Raw genomic sequence first — 21,949 nt, 5'->3', positions numbered from 1 at the left:
TCCCCTCCCTCAAAAAGCCCAAATCAGCCTCTCTCCCCCAGAATAAAAAATACAGAACTCCATAAAGTGATATAGGAAAAAAAATTGAAAATTCATGTAGAGCATTCCACTTTGAAGACTCTGTATCAACCAGGCAGTTCCCTAGTGAGCTACTTGTTTACAAAGTTAAGGGTGGCCAGCCCTTCTTGGCCTACACACTGCCTATCTAAGTATCAGTGTTGATAAAAGGGTGGGGCTGTAGACAGCTGCTAGAGATGAGAGGCATCTGAGCGCTTCAGCAGAAGTTGATAACATTTACAGACTGGGACTCAATGCTTTATTCTTGAATTGGGCAATGGCAGGTATGCAATGCAGTCCTCAAAGTAACTTCCATATGTTACTCCTTTGCTCCATAGATGTCCTCATGCCACTGGACAATATTTTTTTGATTGCTAATATGCTCTGTGCTTAAGGGATTCAATGCTCCCATTACAGCAACTTTGATTTTCTTGAAGACAGAATGGTCCAATGGCTTCTATAACCTGGTTCTCTACATCCACAATAGCAGCTTTAAGATCTGTGCTTAAATTCAGTCTTGTTGCAAAGGACCACAGTCAATAAATAATCAGTTAGAGTCTTTGAAACTGTGATAGCTATGTGCAAACTGGTCTTCAGGGCCAGGATGAAGACCCATCTAATACAGGGGGCAAAAATGAGACACTTCAGCAAAAGGGCAAAAGTCTTCAGGAGTTCCACAGGAATGGGTTGGTTTTATCTCCACATAATTTTCATCCTGTTCTTTAATGTTTAAAGACTGTTGAAAATCTTTGAAGGAAAAAACAAACAAACAACATTTTCCCTAAACTCTAACAATTATTGAAATTAATAATCTATATCTTGTTTGTTCTCAACTGCAGCATCTGCCTGTAGCAGTGGCTATAATGGACTAATACTACTAATAGTACATTTTATAAGAAGGTACTTCTTTCATGTTTTAGATTTTTTTTTCTGCATTTTTATTCATTTCTTCGTGCATTAGGAACAGTGAGAGCCAAATCTTTCAATCCACGCTTTCCACAGAAGTATTTCTCCATATCCTATTCATTTGCTTCTTTATTAATGACATAATGATCTTTATGCTTTTTTCCTACGTATCTAATATTGTATATACACAGTGCATATTTATAGTTCATTATACATATGTAAATATATAAAATAGTATCAGTGTACCTTAACATATATGTTTCCCATGAAGTCTAAGTCTTTTTTCTTCTATTAAGCGTGCTCAATTAAATAAGAATGAGGCTTTTCCTCACAGCAGTCTTTGCATTTGTCAACATTTCATGGGTAATAGTGTTCTCCATTCTTCCTCAAAGCTAAAGGTTCATGTCATCTTGGCTTCTGAGCAAACTACATAATGATTTCCTCTCAGTCCTTTTGCCTGATCACTGAAATATGTACCACAGCGGAGTTATTTGTCATTCTATTATTAACTCTTCCACCATGCTGAAAATTATTCATTTAATTCTACCTTTTTGTATCTTCCTTATTGACATTGTTCTTTTTAAAGTGAATAATACCGAATCATGAAAGCATTTCAACCTGAGTTCTGCTTCATTTTTACTGATAAAGAAGGCACAGGGCAAGCTACTTATTTCACATCTTCCAAAACAAAGAGATGCTGAGTGATTTACATTTGTATAAATCTAATGCTTTCTTCTTTTTTTCTTTTTAAATCTTACCACTGAGGTTGCTTTAATAATTGATTACGGTGAGGAGTCCCCCAAATTAATTTTGCCCTCAAAATCTTAGAGGAATGTTGACAATATTAAGATTTCTAATAATGCATTAATGTAAGCAGCAGGAAATAAAGCCCCTGGGAACTTCTGCTAATTAGGGGCTTTGCTATTTTATATAAATGATTGAATTATGTGTGTGATTATCTATGGAGAAACTAGACTTTTACCCAAAGGAGTCTACAGTGGTTTTACACTGACTGGGGAATGCAGTGTAAAGATATAATATCTTATTTGGCTACATTATGGAGACTATTCCAACTTTATTTTGGTTTCTGGTATTTTGCTCAGCTACTTGCAAGATTAAGCTGTAATAACAACATAACTGTGGTAGTGCTGCCAACATAAAACTGACATAGATTTTGATGATTGAATGGCAAGACGACAGATACAATATGGGATATATAATCAGACATAATTTTAAGGAAGGGAAAGCGTAGTGTAAATGCATATCAGCAATTGGGAGCTGCTTTCTCACCACGGTGTTTTCAATGTCTGACCATTGTCTTTCCAAGCTGCAGAGACTAGCAAGATGGAGAGTCTGGAAATTAGTAATAGACCACTAAGGGGGCTTTCTCTGTTTTGTGAACTGTAGGGAGCACTTGCTTTGACTTCAGTGATAGAACAGTGTCACCTCATATTTTTCTTCAATTTATTTTGAGCAAAGTTTCCTATAACAATATCAGTGTTCAAAGGTCTTTTTCACCTTTGCTATCAAACTTCCTGGGTAGGCTGGCTGGGCACACCACAGGTGTATACAGCCTGCCATCCTTCACTGCATCAAATTACAACATAAAACAGCTTCGAGCTACTGCTCTTTGTGTAACCCCAAACATTGTTCTTTCTCCATGGGTGTGACACACGCCAGACAACAGGGAGAAGTGCAATTGGTTTTCTGAAAGTTATTCATGCCTTTTGTTTCTGGCTATCTAATCCAAACAGATTGTGAGGTAGGAACTGCTTATTGTTTGCTTAAGAAGACAAACTTATCCAGCCTTGCCCACACTGTCTACATTCCTACTTAAGTTACTGACAGCTTTTCAGTTTATTTCTGCTAGGGGAAAGCAGATGGACTAGAATGACATTCCACACCAATTTATTTTGAGTTTGTCTGTCTGGATTGACCTCTTAACTTTCACCGTGAGTTACTTCAGGATCCCGACAGATAAAAGTGGTATTTTGGAGCATTCTGAAAGAGACTATTGATATTTAATTTCTCTTCTGATGGCAACCTATCTTGACAAATAGAGTACATAAAATTGTGAGGTTTAAAAAACATGCTTTGGGCTGGAATCTTAATCGCTTGCTAGGCAGAGTTTCTGGAATCTACTCCTGATAGTTTGCTTTTCTTGTGCTTGCTAAAGTAATTGTAAAATAATATAAAAGGATTTGGAGTTTAAATTGAGCTGCATATATGAACCTCATCTGCTAACCTTTGAATCTGTAGATTATGTTAGAAGCTTCCATGAAGACGTGATTTCAGTAGTTCAGTTTTGCCTCCTTTTCAGAAGCACATGAGTAGGAGGGAATCACACCACCACTCGCTTACCCCAAAATACAAAAACACACAAGCAAATAATATTGTCAGCGGACATAAGCCATCAAATTGCTTTTATGCTTATGTGGATGAAACCTGTACATATCTTGAGCAACATCACCTCTACAACTTTCTGGGAACTGTCATAGGCCAAAATGTTTATTCTCTCAAGGGAATACAGTTTTCTCCACTTGCACAGCAATAGACTTCAAGTGAGAATAAATACCTCTGTATTTCTGACGTACTTGCATGGTTGGAGCTGTCTTGCACCTGTCCATGCTGAGAATTTAGGAAATCTCTACTTATTTAAGACTTTAAAGATTGTTCCTTCAACAATGGATAATTGAAATGCTTTCTAAACTAATGACACTTGTATGTGAAGCACTGGAGGGTGAGAAGGAGTCAGTGTTTCTGATCTGTATCACAAGCATTTAGTCACGACTAGGTGACTCATTTCAATCTTTATAGGGTTAACGAACAAAATCATTTATTTACTTCCTTTTTCCTTTAAGTGGCCTCAGGTACCTGAATTTGTGTACTGTTTTATCTGTTCCGTGATCAGCTTTGGATTCCTTCATTAGTTCTCCAGCTTGGTGTCATCATACTTGTATCTATTCTTTTAGGAAACCCTCTATGATTGCCATGTCTTCATCCCAGTTGAGCTTTCATCACTTATATGTGTTTCCAGTATCAAAATTCTTGCCCATGCCTTCCTCATTTCCCCTCTGACTTCAGGTTCTCACTGTTCATGTCTATCCCAGCTGCAACAATTGCTATCACCTCTCTGTTTGTCTTCCGACACATTTTCACCATCCCTTGCAATATCACAGACTCACAATGGCAGAGTTGTAAGTAAATGAAAATAGACTTCGGTATCACCAAAATGTAAACAAAAGCACAATCAAATGAAGAGTCCTGTTACCAAGAGACATGATGAAAATAGAGAGCAGCCTTGGTTATGTGTTGGCTGTACCTTAGGGTCAGACGATCACACAGAAAGTCAGGCTGGAAGTGACCTCAGGAAGTCACCAGCCCAGCCTATTAATCTAAGCAGGGCTGATTCTGAGCTCAGACAACATTGCTTAGGAACATGTGGTCAGGTGTTGAAAAGCTCAGAGGATGGGGACTGCACAACTTGTTCTACCATCTTCATAGTTCATCCAGTGTGAACCTCTCTTGCTTCAGTCTATGCCTGCTGTCTTTTGTCCTTCACCTATGCACCACTGTAGAGAATTGACTCTGTCTTCCTGGATAGCTCCGCAGATACCAGATAGCTGCTGTTAGATCCTTCTGAAATCCTCTGCTCTCCAGGCTGAATAAGCACAGCTTCCTCAGCCTCTTCTCACAAGACGAGTGCTCCAGCTCCTAACCACTGTGACTTCCCACCACTGAACTTGCCCTAGACCTTTGAAAGCAGCCTCTTTCTGCATGCACTCAGTGCATTTGCCCACAATCTTCTGGTCTAATTTTTCACAGTTTTCATTCGGCTACTGTTCTAACATTCATACAGCACTAAAAATATTTATCCACTGTTCACATTTAATTTCCATTACTGTTTAGAAAATACATTCACATTTCAGCATACATCTGGGTAATGGCTAAATATTACATACAAATTTAAAATGCTTATTGATAAAAAATAGTTGTTTCCAAGGGGGCAGATTTTGTTGCTAATTACCTCTTTCAATTCATTTTTATCATTTTACTTGTGAACGTGTGTAATTCAACATCCACCCACTGCAGGACTCTCTAGAGCCCTACTAACCACATTTCTTACAGCTGCCCTCACAGTGCCAATGACAGCACTGTGTAAGGAGTATCAACCAGCTTAGCTATGGCCTTTTCACTCTTACTCTTCCCCAGTGGCAAATCAGTCAGCTGGCTCTTCCATGCTTATCCTGAATACTCTTTGGTTTTAATACCAAAGTCCATTGGGGGCCTAATTCAAGCACTGTAGATAAAGAAAGTTGCCATAGTCTGAAGGTTTTTGCGTCTATCTCTAACTATGATCCTGGTTCCAGTATTTTTCTGCTCACACCTCTGGAAGGGTTCCCTCCAAGGAGCATGCTTGGATGTCCCTCAGCACATGCTGATGGACACGGTGCTTGGTTTGTGAGCCTGTCTTACAGCTCTCAGGAGTACTCCCACAACAGGACAATGCAACTGCCATTCTGGTTAAGGGCACTGTCCTTTATGTTCACTGCTCTAGCACCCAACAGATGATCAAATTTATACAAAAAATAACTTACCTTTTGCTTTTTATGATTACTCCTCTTATGAGTCATTTTTGTTTCATCTTCATACACCAAAACAAAGTCAATTCTTCGCTGCCCATCGCTGAAGAACAAGGAGTCAGGCTTATTATCAAAATCAGCCTGTAAGGCAGATAGGTTAGGTTAATTCAAAGAATTTTATTCATTGCTTCCTTCCTTCCTTCCTGTTACACAGTATTTCAGTAAAAAGAGAAATTCTTTATTCATTATTATGTATTAAGGCACGCATAGTAAGAAGTCCAAAGTGAATCACAATTAGTATGGTGTAAATTGGAGAAAAAAAATCATCCTGACGAATTTGGCAGATCTCTTCATGACATAAAGACAGCAAAACTTTAACCTAATTTTTTTCTTTAAAATAGCATAAAAGCTTTTGGCAATGGGAGGAGCATTGGGATGTAGCACTACATCTGAATAACGCATCTGTCAAGTAATTTGCATGCTGTCATGATACAATATTCTGTCTACAAGATATGTTGTCTCCTGATGGGAGTCTCAGAATTAGCATGTTCCCATCTGTCCCTGTACCTGCTGGAAGTTTAAGCATCTCTGCAATTAAAAAACCAACAACAGCAACAAAAAACAGTCACTTAATGCATGCTAATGTTCAAAACAATAATTACCCTGAGAATAAAGAACATGGTCAGGCTGCAGATGTGCTCTCAAAATGGACACCTCCTCTGTGAATTTATTTTCCCCTTTTTGTTAACAAAATCTCAGCAAGTAGAAAATATTGTTGAATACCACACATCCATCATGTTAAAATATATGCCCAATTCAAAAGTACTAATATATCTATAAGCCATTATCTGGTCCTCAGAGACAAGTAGAAAAGATTGTCATATCCACTAAAAACATCTTAATGTGTGTAATGATACAGACACATTGATGATGGCGTAACTTGACTGTTCAAGAATGTTTTTGTAGTAATGGTTTTGGAGTTTATTGGAATACTCTGTGGGCACTATCACATGTTACAACCCCTCCTCTCAGTTAATATATAATTGTAATGTTATTAGTATTTGTCATGTTGTGCACTGAGTAGCAAACTCCAAGATACCTGGCCAGATCCTTACGTTATATTACTATGGGTAGTGCCACTAATGTTAGTGGATGTCATATGTCTGAAAGTGGACTCAACATTGCATTAGAGGTGGTAAAATTCAAAAGCTGACTTCTATGCAGAACTGTTGAGAAGCCCTTTCAGATGGCTGGACAAGCACAGTGGCCTTCAATAAGTTCAGACGAGCAAAATGCCCCAAAATAATTTCAAGAACATACTGTGCCTTTGGGTTCACTGAAAAGATTCCTAGATTTAATCTCCCTGAAATCTCTGTACCAATGAAGACCAAACTGTATTAGGGGTGCCAGGCATATCAGCCACCCAGCATACAGTTTGGGGAACTCTGGGTTGCCTGGTCCACAGATAAAAATCAGGGAAATGTGGTTGAGGTCTCAGAGGCTCCCACCTGCAGCTTGAATTGTTTTCTCTTTGATGCTGGTAAAATGAACAAGAATGGTAACAGTCTGTCAGGAGCATCCCAGTTCCAAGGGGCAAATGGCATTTTAGCAACAATATAACAGTTTTTCCAAAACAAATTTTCCCTATGAGTTTTATTCTAGACCTCTCTCTGTAGACTATTTTGTTACTCTTTATTGGCTCTGTCAAAACAGTTGACCAAAATGCATCTCTCCATAATTAAAACAAAAATTATGTATTTCAAATGAACTGAGGGGAGTTTAGACTCAGTTTTTCTTGTTGTATATACAAAGACGTTCTGTTAACTTATTTGCTTCATCAGTTTGAACAGATTCTTGGTTCCAACAGTTCCCTTTGAATCCTACATCTGCTAAGAGGTTTGAGACTGCACACAGATACATCACGAATTAGTTTCACAGCCTGGCCTAGCACTCAGGAAGCATCCATACAGAGCCACCAAATCAACAGACAGATGCACACTGTAATGGGTTAGGAGGAATGGTTTAAACTGTCAGATGGCATTGATGGACCACAACGGCACTGAGCATCTCTACTGCCCAAAGCAAATCACAGATGCAGATTTTTCTATTCACTAGAAGTAGAACTGCAGCAGTCCCACTGAATAAGCAGGCTTGATTCTCATGAGACTTCTTCCAACTAAGGACTAGCGAAAGGTGTAACATTTAGCTTGCTGCTACCGTTTTCAGTCTCATTTAAAACACAACCAAGATGAAAGAGTGGTTAGGCATTGGAAGAGACTGCCTGGAGAAATGGTGGCATCACTGTGCCTGGAGGTGTTTAAGGTAAGGGGAGATGTAGTACTTATGACTATGATTTACTGGGCAATATTGGTGGTAGGTGGATGGTTGGACTAGATGATCTTAGAGGTCTCTTCCAGCTTCAATAATTCTATGAACTTTCTTTATGTTTATCTGCTAGGGCTGACAAAAAGACCAGACCATGTCCAAAGCACGAAAAAAAAAATTACAACTGGGAAATTACAGAACAGTTAACTCAGTACCCAGTATCTACAAATAATTCATAGTAATGGGACAATACAGATGATTATATTTGATTAGAATTATTATGCCCTAGACTCTGGTGACTACAGGCTAATGTAAAGGCAGTGTAAAGCTGCACTACATACCAGTGCTTGGACACTCTAGATCTGTCTGCAGTGAGAGCTTAAGACATGTAGCTCCCAGGTGGGCACTTCTGTATGTCTCCCATCTGGAGTTACCTCCCACTCCTAGTAGTCTGAGCATGAGCATCACACGCTGTGCTCAGAAGAGATGCAGTCAGGAAAAATGTGATGTCCTGATGCCCTGTTACACACAGAGCTGCTGACCTGCTTGGCTGCAGGGCTGATGCTTCTCATTAGCTTCAGGGCTGAAAATGGAGCTGGACACTGATAAGCCCGAGATAAACCTATGTGCTGCACTGTGAGCACACAGAGCCCAGGCATCACTGTCTGAATGTGGTATGAACTGGGGTAAAAAAATCACAAGGTAAAAAGGCACAAGGGCTGAAGCCAGCTGGCCCCCAAACACATCCCCTACATCCCCCATGCTCTGCTGGGAACCCAGAAGGCTCTGTTCCTGGCTGAAACTGCCCTGTGTTGCAATGCTGTAAATACAGAGCCCAGACTTATGACAGTGACTAAGAAGAGGAAGCATTACCAGCTACTAAACCAGAAAGATATTCAAAAGAGGAAGAGGTCCGAGTAAATTTTAGAAACAGACATCTTCTAACTTTTGTCTAAAGAGAAAGAGTCTAGCTGTGAAATTTAAGCACTTTAAAGCACAGAAGTAGTAAGAGATTTTAAGTTCTTTTGTTACATCTTTAGGTCATTCTTCCTATATGACCTGTGCTCAGGATAGAAAAGAACAAAACAGCAAATAGCAAATGTAAGATCAAGCTTTTCCTAATTTGTGATTATGTAACCTCACCGAGTGTTTTTCCCTTACACCTAGTCACTTTCAGGCATTTACAGCCAGTTTGTAACTCAGCAATAACTGGCTTAACTGGAATGGCAATAACCAGCTGCAGAGAATTCCCATTAATCAGTATCCTGACCCATGAATTGGCTTACATATGTGTTTTTGTGGACATAAGTTTATACATGTTTCCATATATGTACTTTTCTACATATATCAAACTACAGGTATATATTATTGAATAGAGCTGAAAGATTACTCAATACTGGACTGCACAAACCTGGACAGACTTGGGTTCATACCCATGAAACTAACTTCTTAGATGTAATTTCCACTGTCCCATCAGCCTATCAATAAATGCTTCATATAACAACAAAGTAATAAAGAATTGACTCATTAAGTCTGAATACTTAAGAGATAAGATTAAGACCCATACAAATCAATTGTAACATAAAATTTAATGTGCTGCAATTAAAAGTAAGAAGTAAAACACGAAAGGGAATGCAATGGTTAAAGTTCTGACAGTTACATTAACTCAGATGTGTGGTATGTCTTATAATCCCTACTGGATAGTTTGTAATGAAAAATCATATATTATTCAACGTGATTACTGGGGGAAAAACAGGGCTGGAAACTAAAAAGATGTGCTATACACTGAAGTTAATAATTCCTTGGAGACAGTGGGTTGTGTTTTCTTTTCTCAAATATGTAATATTATTTGACAACCTTACAAATGTTATTATCAGGTGAATACACAACTTTGTGCACACACACACACAAGTTAATGGAGGCTGAAATTCCAATCCATAATTTTCCTTAAGTATCAGCAGCACATTATCTCTGAAAATAATGAACAGGTCCATTGATACCTCTTTGTTCTGGAAGAAGCAAACATGGGGTCTATTTACAGCACTTTCTAATTTTCTTAGCCTCAGTCTAATCATTTTAAGTACTGAGGGAGACAACTGGTTGTGCACCTTAATGTTATAATGATACCCAAGTGGATAGCAGGTTAATATTGATTAACAACATTAATAAATACACAAAAAATACCTTTAGCTGTAAAGTACTAATTATATTTAGTACTTTGCAGAGTGCTGTACAATCATTGCCACCAGAGAGACAGGGAGCCACTTGCTGCTTTATTAGCAGGAGGAAGCTGAAACACTTTGGGTACCTCTGTGGGAGCTCACCTAGAGGCAGTGAGGCCTGCAAAGTGAGGGAAATGCATTTCTGTGCTTCAGGTCACATCAGGATATGGATCAGTGGATAATGAGTGCAGCAACAAAAAGCACAGAAATGTGTATAGTGAAGGCACTGCTTTTAACATCAAAAGTGCTGTTCCACAGCCATGGTGCCTTGGTGTTCCCAACCAGCACAGGGGGATGCAGGGTGTGAGGCACCACACAGACTAATGTGCAAGGGCCATGAAGGCACAGGCCCAGCCCAGCCAGCCCTGGCACACGCGTGTGCTTGGCCCAGAACTCCTCGCCCCTGGCTCCCAGCAGCTTGGTGCTTCAGTCCGAGGGACCAAACCCTGGTGGTGGAACCAACACTAAGCCCCTGAGCTCCTCAGGATTCCTCGCATGTTACCAGGATGGCTTTCTAACAGGGCCTTCACTAACAGGCATCTATGGGGATCCAGTCCCAGCACAGAGCCCTGCAGCACACAACCTACCTGGCACAGCACCACAGGCTGCATGGTAGCAGCGGGTTTGGCCTTGGTGGGAATGTCATGGTGCTACTCAATGGCATGATTATTTCTCCCTGCAGGCCTCAGGATACTTCTCTTCCAATCATGTATTTAAAAAGATAACACAGAATATGACGAGGATATTGTGAAACATCATTATTTGTACAGTGCTTTGAGCTCCTCTGGTGAAAATGTTACAGAAATGTGAAGTCTTAATTATTATTACTGCTACATAATATGATGTTTAATTACTTTCTATTCTGAGTGACCACTAGAGACATCTGCTCTGACACCAGGACCAATGTAAGCATTTGCTTCTGCAGGTTATAAGTTCATTTGCATGCCATGAGAAACTAATATTGGTGTGTGCCTTCATAGGGCAATAACTGCTGTGCACTCAGCATTCTCCCTCATGACTCATATTTGCTAATAACAACAAAGGACTGTTTCAGTTCTGTTCTTAGCAACAATGAGATTATTAGCAAGTTCTGAATCAGAAGATACTTTTCTCAGTGCCTTTATGTATAAAGACATTTTTGGCATCTAATAAATTGAAACAAGCTGAGAGTAAAGATTTTTTACAAGTAAAAATACACACGGCATCACTACTGCCATGTATTTCTACCAGCTGGTAACTGGGCAGGCACTGGGGAGCCTCACCCCTAGATCTAATTTTAGATAAGACACCCACTGGACTTCCTGCCTGAGCCCACATACAGCTGCTGGCTGCGGGAGGAATCCCAGCTCGTCCTGCCTGCAAACAGACCACATGCCCTCATTTCTCAATTAAGGCGAAGACAGTACTCCCCGAAAACACATTTTTCAGCACCTTTCCTTCTTTTCCAAATGCAGAAGCATCCAGAGCTTCAGAATTCTCTGAAGCCTTTCTGCTGCAGAAATCATGTCTGAGGAACAGCATTAACACAACTGGAAGCCAGTTAATGGCAAAGAATTTCCTCTGCAGATGCTGAATCTCAGAACTGTGTTTACTATCAAATCCAAATTCAAGCTATCCACTGATGGAGCAGCTAAGGATGACTAGCAAAACATCCAAGAGCTGGGAAGTGCTTGGATGAAGGCTGTCTATGTAACTCTGTTGTCCTTATATGCTGTGCATGATGCATGGTTTGGTTGCACAGCCATATATTACAACATTTTTTGTCTTCTTTATTCAATGCCCATTTTGTTAAGTAGTCTGAACACCTACAATGAGGATTTCCTTCTATTTCTATGGCATTCTCCTTGTATAATCTCAATATTCTACTCATACAAATGTAAAGAAATTAAATTTCACAAGATCTCCCTGGAGAGAAAGCAACAGTTAAATTATAATCTGAATTCAACAGTGATTACATGGATCACTGAGGAATCTTAGTCAAAACTGTTGCCTGGCTCCCAAATCTGGAATTCTAGTCTAAGACACTGGGTTTTCTGGAGTGCTTGGCAAAGGCTCTCTCTTAGGAGAGCAATACCCTAGGGCCCATATATAACTACATTGTGCTAATGCAAACAGGACGTAGGCACTCCCCTTTGACACTGCAAATAGACAAAAAGCTGGATGTATACAATCTCATAAGTCTTGCACAGAAGCTCTATAGTACAAACAAGTTAAAATCCAGTCACTTGGGACTACATTCAGTTTCTCTGCATAAGACCTCTAATACTTTTCCTGCAATTTTCTGCCACATGTACAACCTTGCTGAATCAGTTTCTCAAAGCACACCCAGCTAGACAGCATAATCTAAATTTAGACAATTGGTAGAGCACTTCCTTCTACGCAATACCTTAAGGCTAGGCTTCTTATTTAGTTTCCATTTCTAGCTACACCTGTGTGAAGCAGTGCATATCTACTTCATGGGCAGGCTAGGTAGAACTGAATTTTATTCAACCATTTTGGCCACTGAAAGTACCCTGGATGTTCTAACATGGAGTGGACACTGTGGAAAAGCTGACTGAGAACCAGCTCTAGATGTCGTTACTTTATGGCATCATTACTGCAATTTCTTGAATGGATGTGAAAACCATGACCAGCTTTTAGGTGCTCAAAATTAATTGGTAGAGCTTGTTAGGGTCAGTAGGCAAGACCTTAAAGATAAATGGGAACTGAAGCAGGAGATCTTCAGCTGGGGCCAGAAGCCTGATAACTGTAGAAAACCTTAGATTTGTTGGGGAAATTGAACTTTGGTTAAAGGGAAGAGTGACCTCCAGTTCTTTCTCCTTTTTTTGACAGCTCAGTCTCTGCTGCTTTCCAACTTTCTCTGATAAAAACCCTGAACTCACACTGGCCAGCTAATATCTGGGTGTGTCTGAATTTACAGGGTAGGTGTGTTTATACGTAGGGTGTATGCATGTATTTATCCTTGTACAAGCACACAGAAATCCTGTACATGCAGACACAAAACCATATACAGAAAGGAAGTGCGTGTGTGTCTACTAGTTTATAGTGAATATATATGTGTAACTGATTTAGTCACTTTCAGTTGTGATTAGTGACTGTCTCAACCTGCACTCTTACACCTGAGCCAAAGACTTCAGGTATCTTTAGGGAAACAGAGATATAGCATAGTCACACAAATGAAGTCAGTGCTGCAAATGCAATGGCATGCTATTCTGTTGGAATCTGTTGTTGAAGACCTACACAAGAGGAAAGTGATTGGTAGTTATAGTTAAAGTAAAGAAGTACCCACCCATTCTGGAGTATGAAGGTTTTGCTGATCTGGCACAGTTCCGTAAGTGGGAATAATCACTTGGTTCAATTCCAAGACTGAAAATAATCAGAACAAAGAAACAAAAAATGAAATACTTTAGCATTTTGTGTATTATCAATTCTTCCTCCTCTTCTGAAATCCTGGAATGGGTATAATACAGGTAGTGATGCCGTGACATTTACTAAATAACAGGAATGATTTTCACATAACCTAATATCACACCTGCGGGTTCACTGTGTACTGATGCCCTGATGAATTCTCACCTGTTTCCCCAGTAACAACTGTTAGTAGGAAAAAAAAACCAAAAAACAAACAAACAAAAAAACATGCAAACTAATTTGCCTTCTTGAAAATACAGTAAAATGTAGAAATGATCCTGTGAAGTATGGTACTTTGTGATACCATTATCAAGCACACCGTGAAAGCTGGCCACTAGATAACCCTGTCAATAACCCACAAATTCATACACAAATAGCTCTCAGAAATGAATTATGAGAATGTCTACAATATTTTTATTTTAGTTTAAGTGTTTTGGGGGTGTCTTAAGAAGTCAGCTCACATCCTGAAGCTGAAGATAAAGAGGGTGATGGAGAAGGCTGCTTTCTGCCCTAATATAGTGAAGTATTTTAGCAAATTCTGCCCTACACAGAGGTGCTGGATGTAAATGGTACCATGATGACAGTATTGCCTGGAAAGGTTAACCTCCACTTATCAAGAACAGCTCAAAACTCTAAAACATAAGTAAATAAAAAATACTCTAAAAAAAAAAAAAATCAAATCTACAGTACATTTAGAAGGATAACTAAATGCTCATTAGTTACAGTGTTAGGACCAACAAAACTGATATGCCTGAATTTCTTTTTGGTTTTGGCTTAAAAACTTCATTGATAAGTATCCAAATTCTCTAGCATTTTTAAAAAGCTTTTTTTCATTGACGATGCTCACTTAAACCATCTGAAGATATGTCAAAACACTTAAAAATAGAGCATTGCAAGATCGCTGTTGTTGAGCTCTACAAGTCAACAGAACTCTCTCATGGTTTCTAAGTGGCTAAATGTGGTTTAAATACAGTTTCCTGGAGTGTGGTAGGGATATTGTTCCAGATGTTGAACTGTCAGTTTCCAGATCTCTACTGTGGTGATAATGTATACTCTAGGGAAGAGATCCATGTTTTTTTCCATCAACATATCTTCAGAATCATCTGAATCACAACCTCAAGGCTGGCCCAGTTGACTATCCAATGACCAGGAGCTCTTAAAAGCATTAACATCTTTATAAATGTTTCCCAGCTTTAAAAAAGAGAACAGGAAAATGTGGAGTAGTGTAGTATACATGCTAAGACTGTAGTAGGAGAACATGGACATTACCACAGTTTAATGAGTTCAACTTAGTCTAATGTGAGAAAGACAAATATGTACCCCTGATGTCAGTGTAAAGAGCATCACCGTATTTTCCTTGGGTACTGGTTTTCTGACATGAAGATATCCAGATACAAAGTGCTTCAGAAAACCCACAAAGAGGGATGCTTCTTCTCATACATAACGGGCATGGTGAAGGAGTAAGATAAGCATGCTGTTTTGAAACACAAGCATGTGTTCTGAAACCCTTTGTGTTATTACACAAGGCAAACAGATGTGTACACCAGTATATCCAGACGTGAAGATTTATGGCAGCCACTGAACTACAGTGACAAGAATTGTGCAGTGAAAAGCCTTATTGCTGACATCTTCATGGTGTGTAACCACACATCCTTCAAAAATGCTGTCTAAGAATCCCTTCAGCCAGAGCTGAAGAGAAGGAAACATGGCATTCACAGTAGGAAGAATAACTCCAGATCTCCTAAATACTGATGGATCTGGGCCTGGCCAGGAATATCCTCTTGAGAAATTTATATGTGAGTACAATTTACTTCTGCCTCATTGCCTGTGGCCAGCAATGTCATGCACACTTTATCATTTTTCCAATATTTATCATATGAACACATATTTACTTGAAATATCATCCAGTAAATTCCTCGGGCATTGGTACAATCAAAGGAGTCAAGCAAAAGGAATCTGCCACTCTCACTTGTTCTGGGACATTAACCCAGAACTTCTCTGAAATTAAATGCATGTTAATGTCTGTGTGGAGCAAAGAATGTAGCGCCTTGACATTACATGAGCATGTGCTTAGGTCAGATATTTTCTAATGGTGTTTTGCTGAGACAGCTATGCCAATTTGGACACTTGTGCTTTTGGCTGGAAGAGATGATTCCAGTCTCTCAGACTGAAGTGGTAGCTGCAAAAACTCGGCTTTGCCAGAAAGGGCCTCAACCAAACAAAGTGTTTTTTTTCTACCACCAAAATAACTTCATATATTTCTTCAACCTTCCCTCTTATAATAGAATCAGTTTGAAGAATAGAGGACATGAAAAACAATTGCACAAAGAAAGTCCGGGACTTTCTAGCTGTGAGAATAGAGGAACAGACTGCCTGGGGAAGCTGATGAGGTCATGCGAGGTCTATAATATCAGATTTTTCATCACAGATTAATTAAATATGCTGGAACAATCTAAGCCAAGTTGAATCTGGCACACATCTTAGGAGGATGGCCTGGATCAGCTTTTTAGGTCCTTTCCAGACCCCATAGTGTTCTCGTGGTCATGGTCAACAAAGACTGTTCTGTTGAGACTTTATATTAAAATAGTATTTCTGCTGATCTTTTCTTCATCAGAAACATTGTCACTTCTGTTAATGTTTGGGTCAGAGCACATCAAGTGCAGATGCTTATGAATTTTTAACACGTAGTCATGTAAAACACAGTTAGCCAACATTTGTGACTGGATTGAATAAAGATCCTAAAATTCTTTGAGAGGCAGAGTAAAAAGTCTAGTTAATTAGTTAATTGATTTTGACTGTGAATTGTTCAGGAAGTTCAGTGACCTTCCTGTTTAATGATGTAATTTCCAAAGCTTTCACAAACATTACTACTAGTAATTTCCACCCATTGCTCTGGCACAAGTGAGACTCTATGGCACACAGATAGGCATGGAAGCTGCTCTCCCTTTGAAATAAATGTAAAGAAGAATTAAAACTTTCCTTAGAGTCTGAATAGTGAACTAATAGGAGCAATGCAAGGTACAGGCAATGGGGGTGAAATGGCTTTATGGAATTTTAAACTATGAGGCCTGAAAATGGGGGGAAAAACAATATCCAGAGAGAAAAGAAAGATGTCAGAAAAAAAAAAACCAACAAACAAAAATAGAAATGCAAAACAGAAATGACAAGAAAACCTCAAAGATATTGGATAAGATGGTGTTTGATAAAGACCACTGGGCTTAGCTTTGTAAGCAAGGACATTACCAAACATGCCTAAGGCTGCCAAACTGTCAGAGTAGTCCCTGACTCCCAAGTGGGGACTGAAGTGAAGCCACCACCCTTCAAGGGACTTGATGTGGATGTCAGCTTTCTTCAGGAGAACATCCAGCTCTCTGTCTCTTGGTCCTGACACTATAAAATGATTATGCTGAAGTAGAAGCTCCTGCCTTAGCTTTTGAGGGGACAAAGGGAAGAAAAAGGAGAGACAAATTTATGCCATGCTGTTTTAAATGTCCTGGAAGATCAGGAAGAGGAAAATTGACACCACTACCAAAGATTTTCCCCAGTGAAGAAAGATTTTGCTTTTCCACATGTTAACATTTACTCAGAAAGTGAAGGTATTCTGTGACACGACTATGAGCTCCTAAGCTATGGACAAAACAAGGTCTGAAATGTGCTATTCATAGTAGACAAACCTGCCTTCCCTCCTCTCAATTTATATCAGATTTTATATCTCTCCCCATATAAATTAATCTAATAGCTGTTATTAAAAAAAAAAGCCTCTCAGAACTGATCACAACCTGCATAAATTGTTTTTGCAGATGAGTGTAAAATATTGAAGCCATATGAAATACTTGCTGAATTTTTATGTGAAGTAAAACCATTGCACAAACGAAATTGCTCTGGAAGGAATCAGTTTTAAACAGCTATTCTTGATGGTCTTAATCCTTAATGCCAACCCATGCATACAGTTTGATCACCCAGACAACTTCAAACAAAAAATCTCCCAACCATCAAGCCCTCCTTAGCAAGGATAATATGCTAATCTCATTTCCTTCATCTCACAGCTTAGCTGGGTAAACAGAAATAATAAAGAAAATAATTTCCTAGGTTATCCTTCCAAAATGTAGATCTGATCTTTGAATGATACTCCTTGCCAAGAGGAGACCTTACTGCCAGGATCTGGTTGACAGTCAGAGCTGTACCTGGGTTCAAGTGACTGCTGCAGATGGGCTGTTCTCTGGAATGCTGCCTTTCCCCCTCACACACAAGGGCAGAGCTGTCATCACCTATTAAAATGGTTTCATTTCATCCCACTCCTGGCTTGCAATCAGTAGTATCTATTCTTTAAACTTCAGATAATTCACTGGAATATGTTTAAATCAGCTCTACTTCATACCCATAGGCCTTATTTGAAGAAAACATGCTACTAAACTCTTGTTCTTCACTTCAGACAAATATATGTTTTTAAAGTACAACTGAATAATTTTTATTACAAACTATACATCCTATTGTTTAGAGATGATAAGAGATCTACACAGCTGCCTTCAATGTGAAATTCTTGTTCTCCTCCTACGGTTGCCTACAGAAAACTTATGACAATAAGTAACACCAAAATGGCTTTTCAAGCTGTCACTAAATTACATTTTTGTGCAGTCACACAGAGCAGATCTGCAGGTGTTGTCAATGTCAAACCTTTTCTATGCTGCATAATAAGAAAAACATTGATTTTAATTTCTGACACACAAGCATGTCCAATATGAACCTACACCCACACTATTGTGCTACAAAGGAAGTGAAATGGCCATCTTGGAAGACAGTTCTTTCTTGTTTGAGAGACTATTCTTCCCATTAAATTATCTTTTCTTACAGCTGTGCAAACAAAGCATTAGGAACATGTGGTATAACTTTCAAAAACAAATACTCTTCCATGACTAGCCCTAAACAGAGAGCATGTTCCCCAGCTAATATAATAGGAAGAGAACTGCGAATGGAACAGCCCACTTCCTGAAACTGCTAGCACATAGCTGAGGTATCTCACTAAAAATCTGTGTAATTAGCAAGCACTTACAGAACCAAATATTGGACTCTGTGGAAATGATTCCGCTGATAGCAATACCTAAACATTTAGCAGGCACATAGTTGGAATGTTTAAGGGCTCAGTAATGTTAAAACAGCTCTTGTGTGTCCAGAGCTCAAAGGAACAAAAAGATTCCACCAAAAGTGGGTCACTTGCCCCAAATCTGTGACAAAAAATATCCTACTTTATTTCCATGAGACCAGGATGGGCCCCAGCTTCAGTTCAGAAAGCAGATGCTTGGAGCGTTCCTCTGTCACCTGTACAGCAGACAGCAGCTGACTGTAAATCAGTGCTGGAGCGTTGCTCATAAGAGTATTTGTTTGAGGCTAAGCAATTTCCATTCATCCACTTTCAGCTGAAATGTCTGTCCATGAGAATTATTTTGGCTGTCATCTATCAGTATAGGAAAAGAAATTCTTTGTGCTTGTAGAACGTGCAAATACACCTCGCCTGCTATAATTTTAAACATTTGCTATACATTCCCTGTGTACTGGATGTAGATGTCACACAGCTAATATTGTCATGGTATAAAGTAATGGTCAGACAGCTGCAGAGTGATAATCTTTTCAGGAATTACTCTCAGGTTGGAACATGGGCTTGGATCATCTTTTCTTCTCCATTTCTTTCTTCTATTAACTAACTCAAGTATATTAAAATGATGCAATAAATTATTCCTTTTTTTTTTTTTTTTTTTTTTTTTTTTTCCCAGTTAGCAGCTGCTTTGTTTTAATGATATAGGGAATTGGGTAGGAAGCTGCTGCAGTGCTGACTGTCAAATGAACCCATTTCATGCTGGATTCCTGCTATGTCATGCTGTCATATACCAAGACACCCATACACACAAGCTTTATTTCCTTATTTTCTTAATAACAGTGCGAACACTGTGACTCTAGTTGTCAGTACTGCAGACTCTTCCAGTCTCTAGGGTTAAGAAAAACGACGACCTCAGCTCCATTAGGAACACAGCGCACAAGGGATCACCCAGGTCACAGAGCACACCAGCTCCACCTTACAGACATTTCTGGTTTTCAGTTGCATTCATTAAGTTCTGAGAGTGCTTTTTCTTTACTTGGAATAACCTCTTTAAGGCTGAAAATGAGAATGGAATCCAGTTGGTGGACAATGAGATCTACTAATTCTAATAATGCAAAGAGCATTAGGAGAGGTTTACAGTAGGTGCTGGCATGTAAAGCTCCAGATAAATTCCTGGAGAGAGATTCAAGAGTGTCCAAGTGCAATGGCAGGTTTCATGCCTGATGCATTAATCACATTACAGAATGCAGCATGTGGCTCTCAGCAGAATCAATCAATCAATTTCATTAATTAATCCTTCAATTTAATTAACCACCATTAATATTTCTCTTGCTTAATAAACTACTTCAAATGCAACATGTTTTGCAGATGCACTTTTTTTTTTTTTTTTAATGTACACAGCATATTTGGGACAATGAATTAGCATGTTTCAATGTTGCTTTTCTCTGTGGTTTATTAACTCTACTTGCCGACAAAACATATCTTAATGAATATTGTGAGTAAACAGTAATTATCTAAAAGATAAGGAAAAAGTTATTTAACAGCAAATTAAAAAACCAACTGTGCACTAAACCATATACCTTTTTTCAGAAGTTGGTTGGGGTATAGAGACAGTTGGAAGGCAGAAATATCATCAGATTGACAAAGAATCTGCATGCATCCTACGTCCTGGCTTAAGCATGTGGAGCAAGCTACTTAAGCTGGGGTTTGCCTAGCTTTTCTCAGCAAAATGTTCAAGCTAACTGGCCTGGCTTCTACAACACCTCAGCACCTTTACAAAGTTCAGCACCTTTACAGGAGAGCTGAGCATTTGTGCCTAAGTACATCAGAGAGGTATGGAGCAGGAATACTTGTAACAGCAACCCTGGGAAATGCTACTTCATAAAAATCAATGATTTAACAAGTGATTGGCAGCTTCATATGAAAAAACACACACACAGCCATTGAACAACTAAGACACAGAATGATGATGCTATTAGGTTGTACAGAAGTGCTTGAGAATGAATTCTTTTCTTGTGGACCTGCACACATGTGTTTCAGAGAAGCCTGATGATGGTACAAGCATTTCAGTCCAATAACTCCTTCACAGATCCAGTTAAAAAATGCTTAGCATTCCTTGGTTCTTATCACTTAAGTAGCCTGCATTCTTATCACAGGAGTCTGGGTTGTTAAACTCCAGCCCTGTCTCAATGGGAAGTTAGGCAACTTGACACTCACACACACACCCCTTTTGGATATAGTGCTCAGATACAGACAGAGCATCATAGAAACACAGAGGAAGAGATGAATAAAAATGAATCCTATGTAAGGCTGGAATAATCTGAATTAAACAAGGCTCAGAGGCATGCTCCTAATGAGGAAGATAAAAAGAAATCTTTGCTTATTACTAGTTTACTGAATGAGGCAGTGGACTTAAGAAGAAAAAAAACCAGCATGATTGTGCAATTAAAAAGTGTAACACACATGCAAGCAAATGGATGGAAAATGGAAGTTGCCTGGGCAACGTTCATTCTGACATTGCCCAAGTTGTAAGTGCTTGAGTTCACAACCATAATGTTAACATTTTTTCAACATAATACATAATTAGCCACAGCCAATTATTCTATGGCTCCTGTTGTTAACTGGTAACATTTACATTTAAATTTGAGGAAAGATTACTGCTGGCTATACTGTATTATTTAATTACACAGTCAGTTTAGAAATGAAATTATATCTGAAGCAGTTGAGAGATTCCTTGAGCAGAAGTGATGGAAAAATTATTATTGCAAATTGGCACGAGGAAACTGCTGAATGACTAGAATTTCACCTAATCAGACAATTTGATTAGTGGTCCTCATGTAGGAGCACTCTGCACTGCTGATGAGTAATTTCAAAGTGTACTGTAAGAAAAGTAATCATAATAACGATGGACTCTTTTCCTTAGCAACTCATCTATCAAATTTATTGAGTTTTAAAAGTCAGTTCAGAATAATGTAATTAATGTGAATTCAGTGCCATAATGGAAAAACAAAACTGTGTGTTGTAGCTTATTGCAGTCACTATCGATACAAAACTCTGGATTCTGATGACAATTCTGTGTGTGATGCCCACCAACTACAGCCAGGCAAGTGCTGACAGCTCTGTGCTGAACAGCTGCAGCTTCCAAGACACCGAGGTTTATAAATTACTGAGAAAAGAGGCGTTAACAGGAAGGATGCCTGATGGTCACATAACCTTGAAAGACTGGTAACATCATCAGCCCTTATTGGGACTGCTTGTGAACCTGATCGGCGTTTGCTACATAAAAAGGTAATTTGCTACTTGCTGGTGGGTGTTCAGCTGCAGGTCTTATCCTGAGCCTGTTCGCATTCTTGTGT

General features: G+C 39.0%; 1 protein-coding gene and 1 long non-coding RNA gene across 5 annotated transcripts in view; one reads left to right on the top strand and one right to left on the bottom strand.

The window, feature by feature from the left end:
- Positions 1–21,949, bottom strand: part of ANO6 (anoctamin 6) — a 63,409-nt gene that overhangs the window by 27,987 nt on the left and 13,473 nt on the right. Inside the window, exons 2-3 of one of the 3 annotated variants that reach the window (XM_015854917.3) lie at positions 13,383–13,459; positions 5,562–5,687 (exon numbers count right to left, since the gene is read on the bottom strand). In XM_015854917.3, the coding sequence (XP_015710403.1) occupies positions 5,562–5,687; positions 13,383–13,459 (203 nt within the window). Of the gene's footprint in view, positions 1–5,561; positions 5,689–13,382; positions 13,460–21,949 lie in introns of those variants that run through there. The other 2 variants (XM_085536435.1, XM_085536440.1) reach the window with 2 other exon arrangements.
- Positions 1–21,949, top strand: part of LOC107309827 (uncharacterized) — a 58,809-nt gene that overhangs the window by 30,119 nt on the left and 6,741 nt on the right. The window lies entirely within an intron of this gene.

Source organism: Coturnix japonica, chromosome 1, assembly GCF_054131305.1.
Source record: "Coturnix japonica strain WE chromosome 1, WE-NBRP24, whole genome shotgun sequence".
In the NCBI taxonomy this organism is placed as follows: Eukaryota; Metazoa; Chordata; class Aves; order Galliformes; family Phasianidae; genus Coturnix; species Coturnix japonica.
The sequence above is the reverse complement of the archived record's forward strand: the minus strand, read 5'-3'. Positions and strand labels throughout refer to the sequence as shown.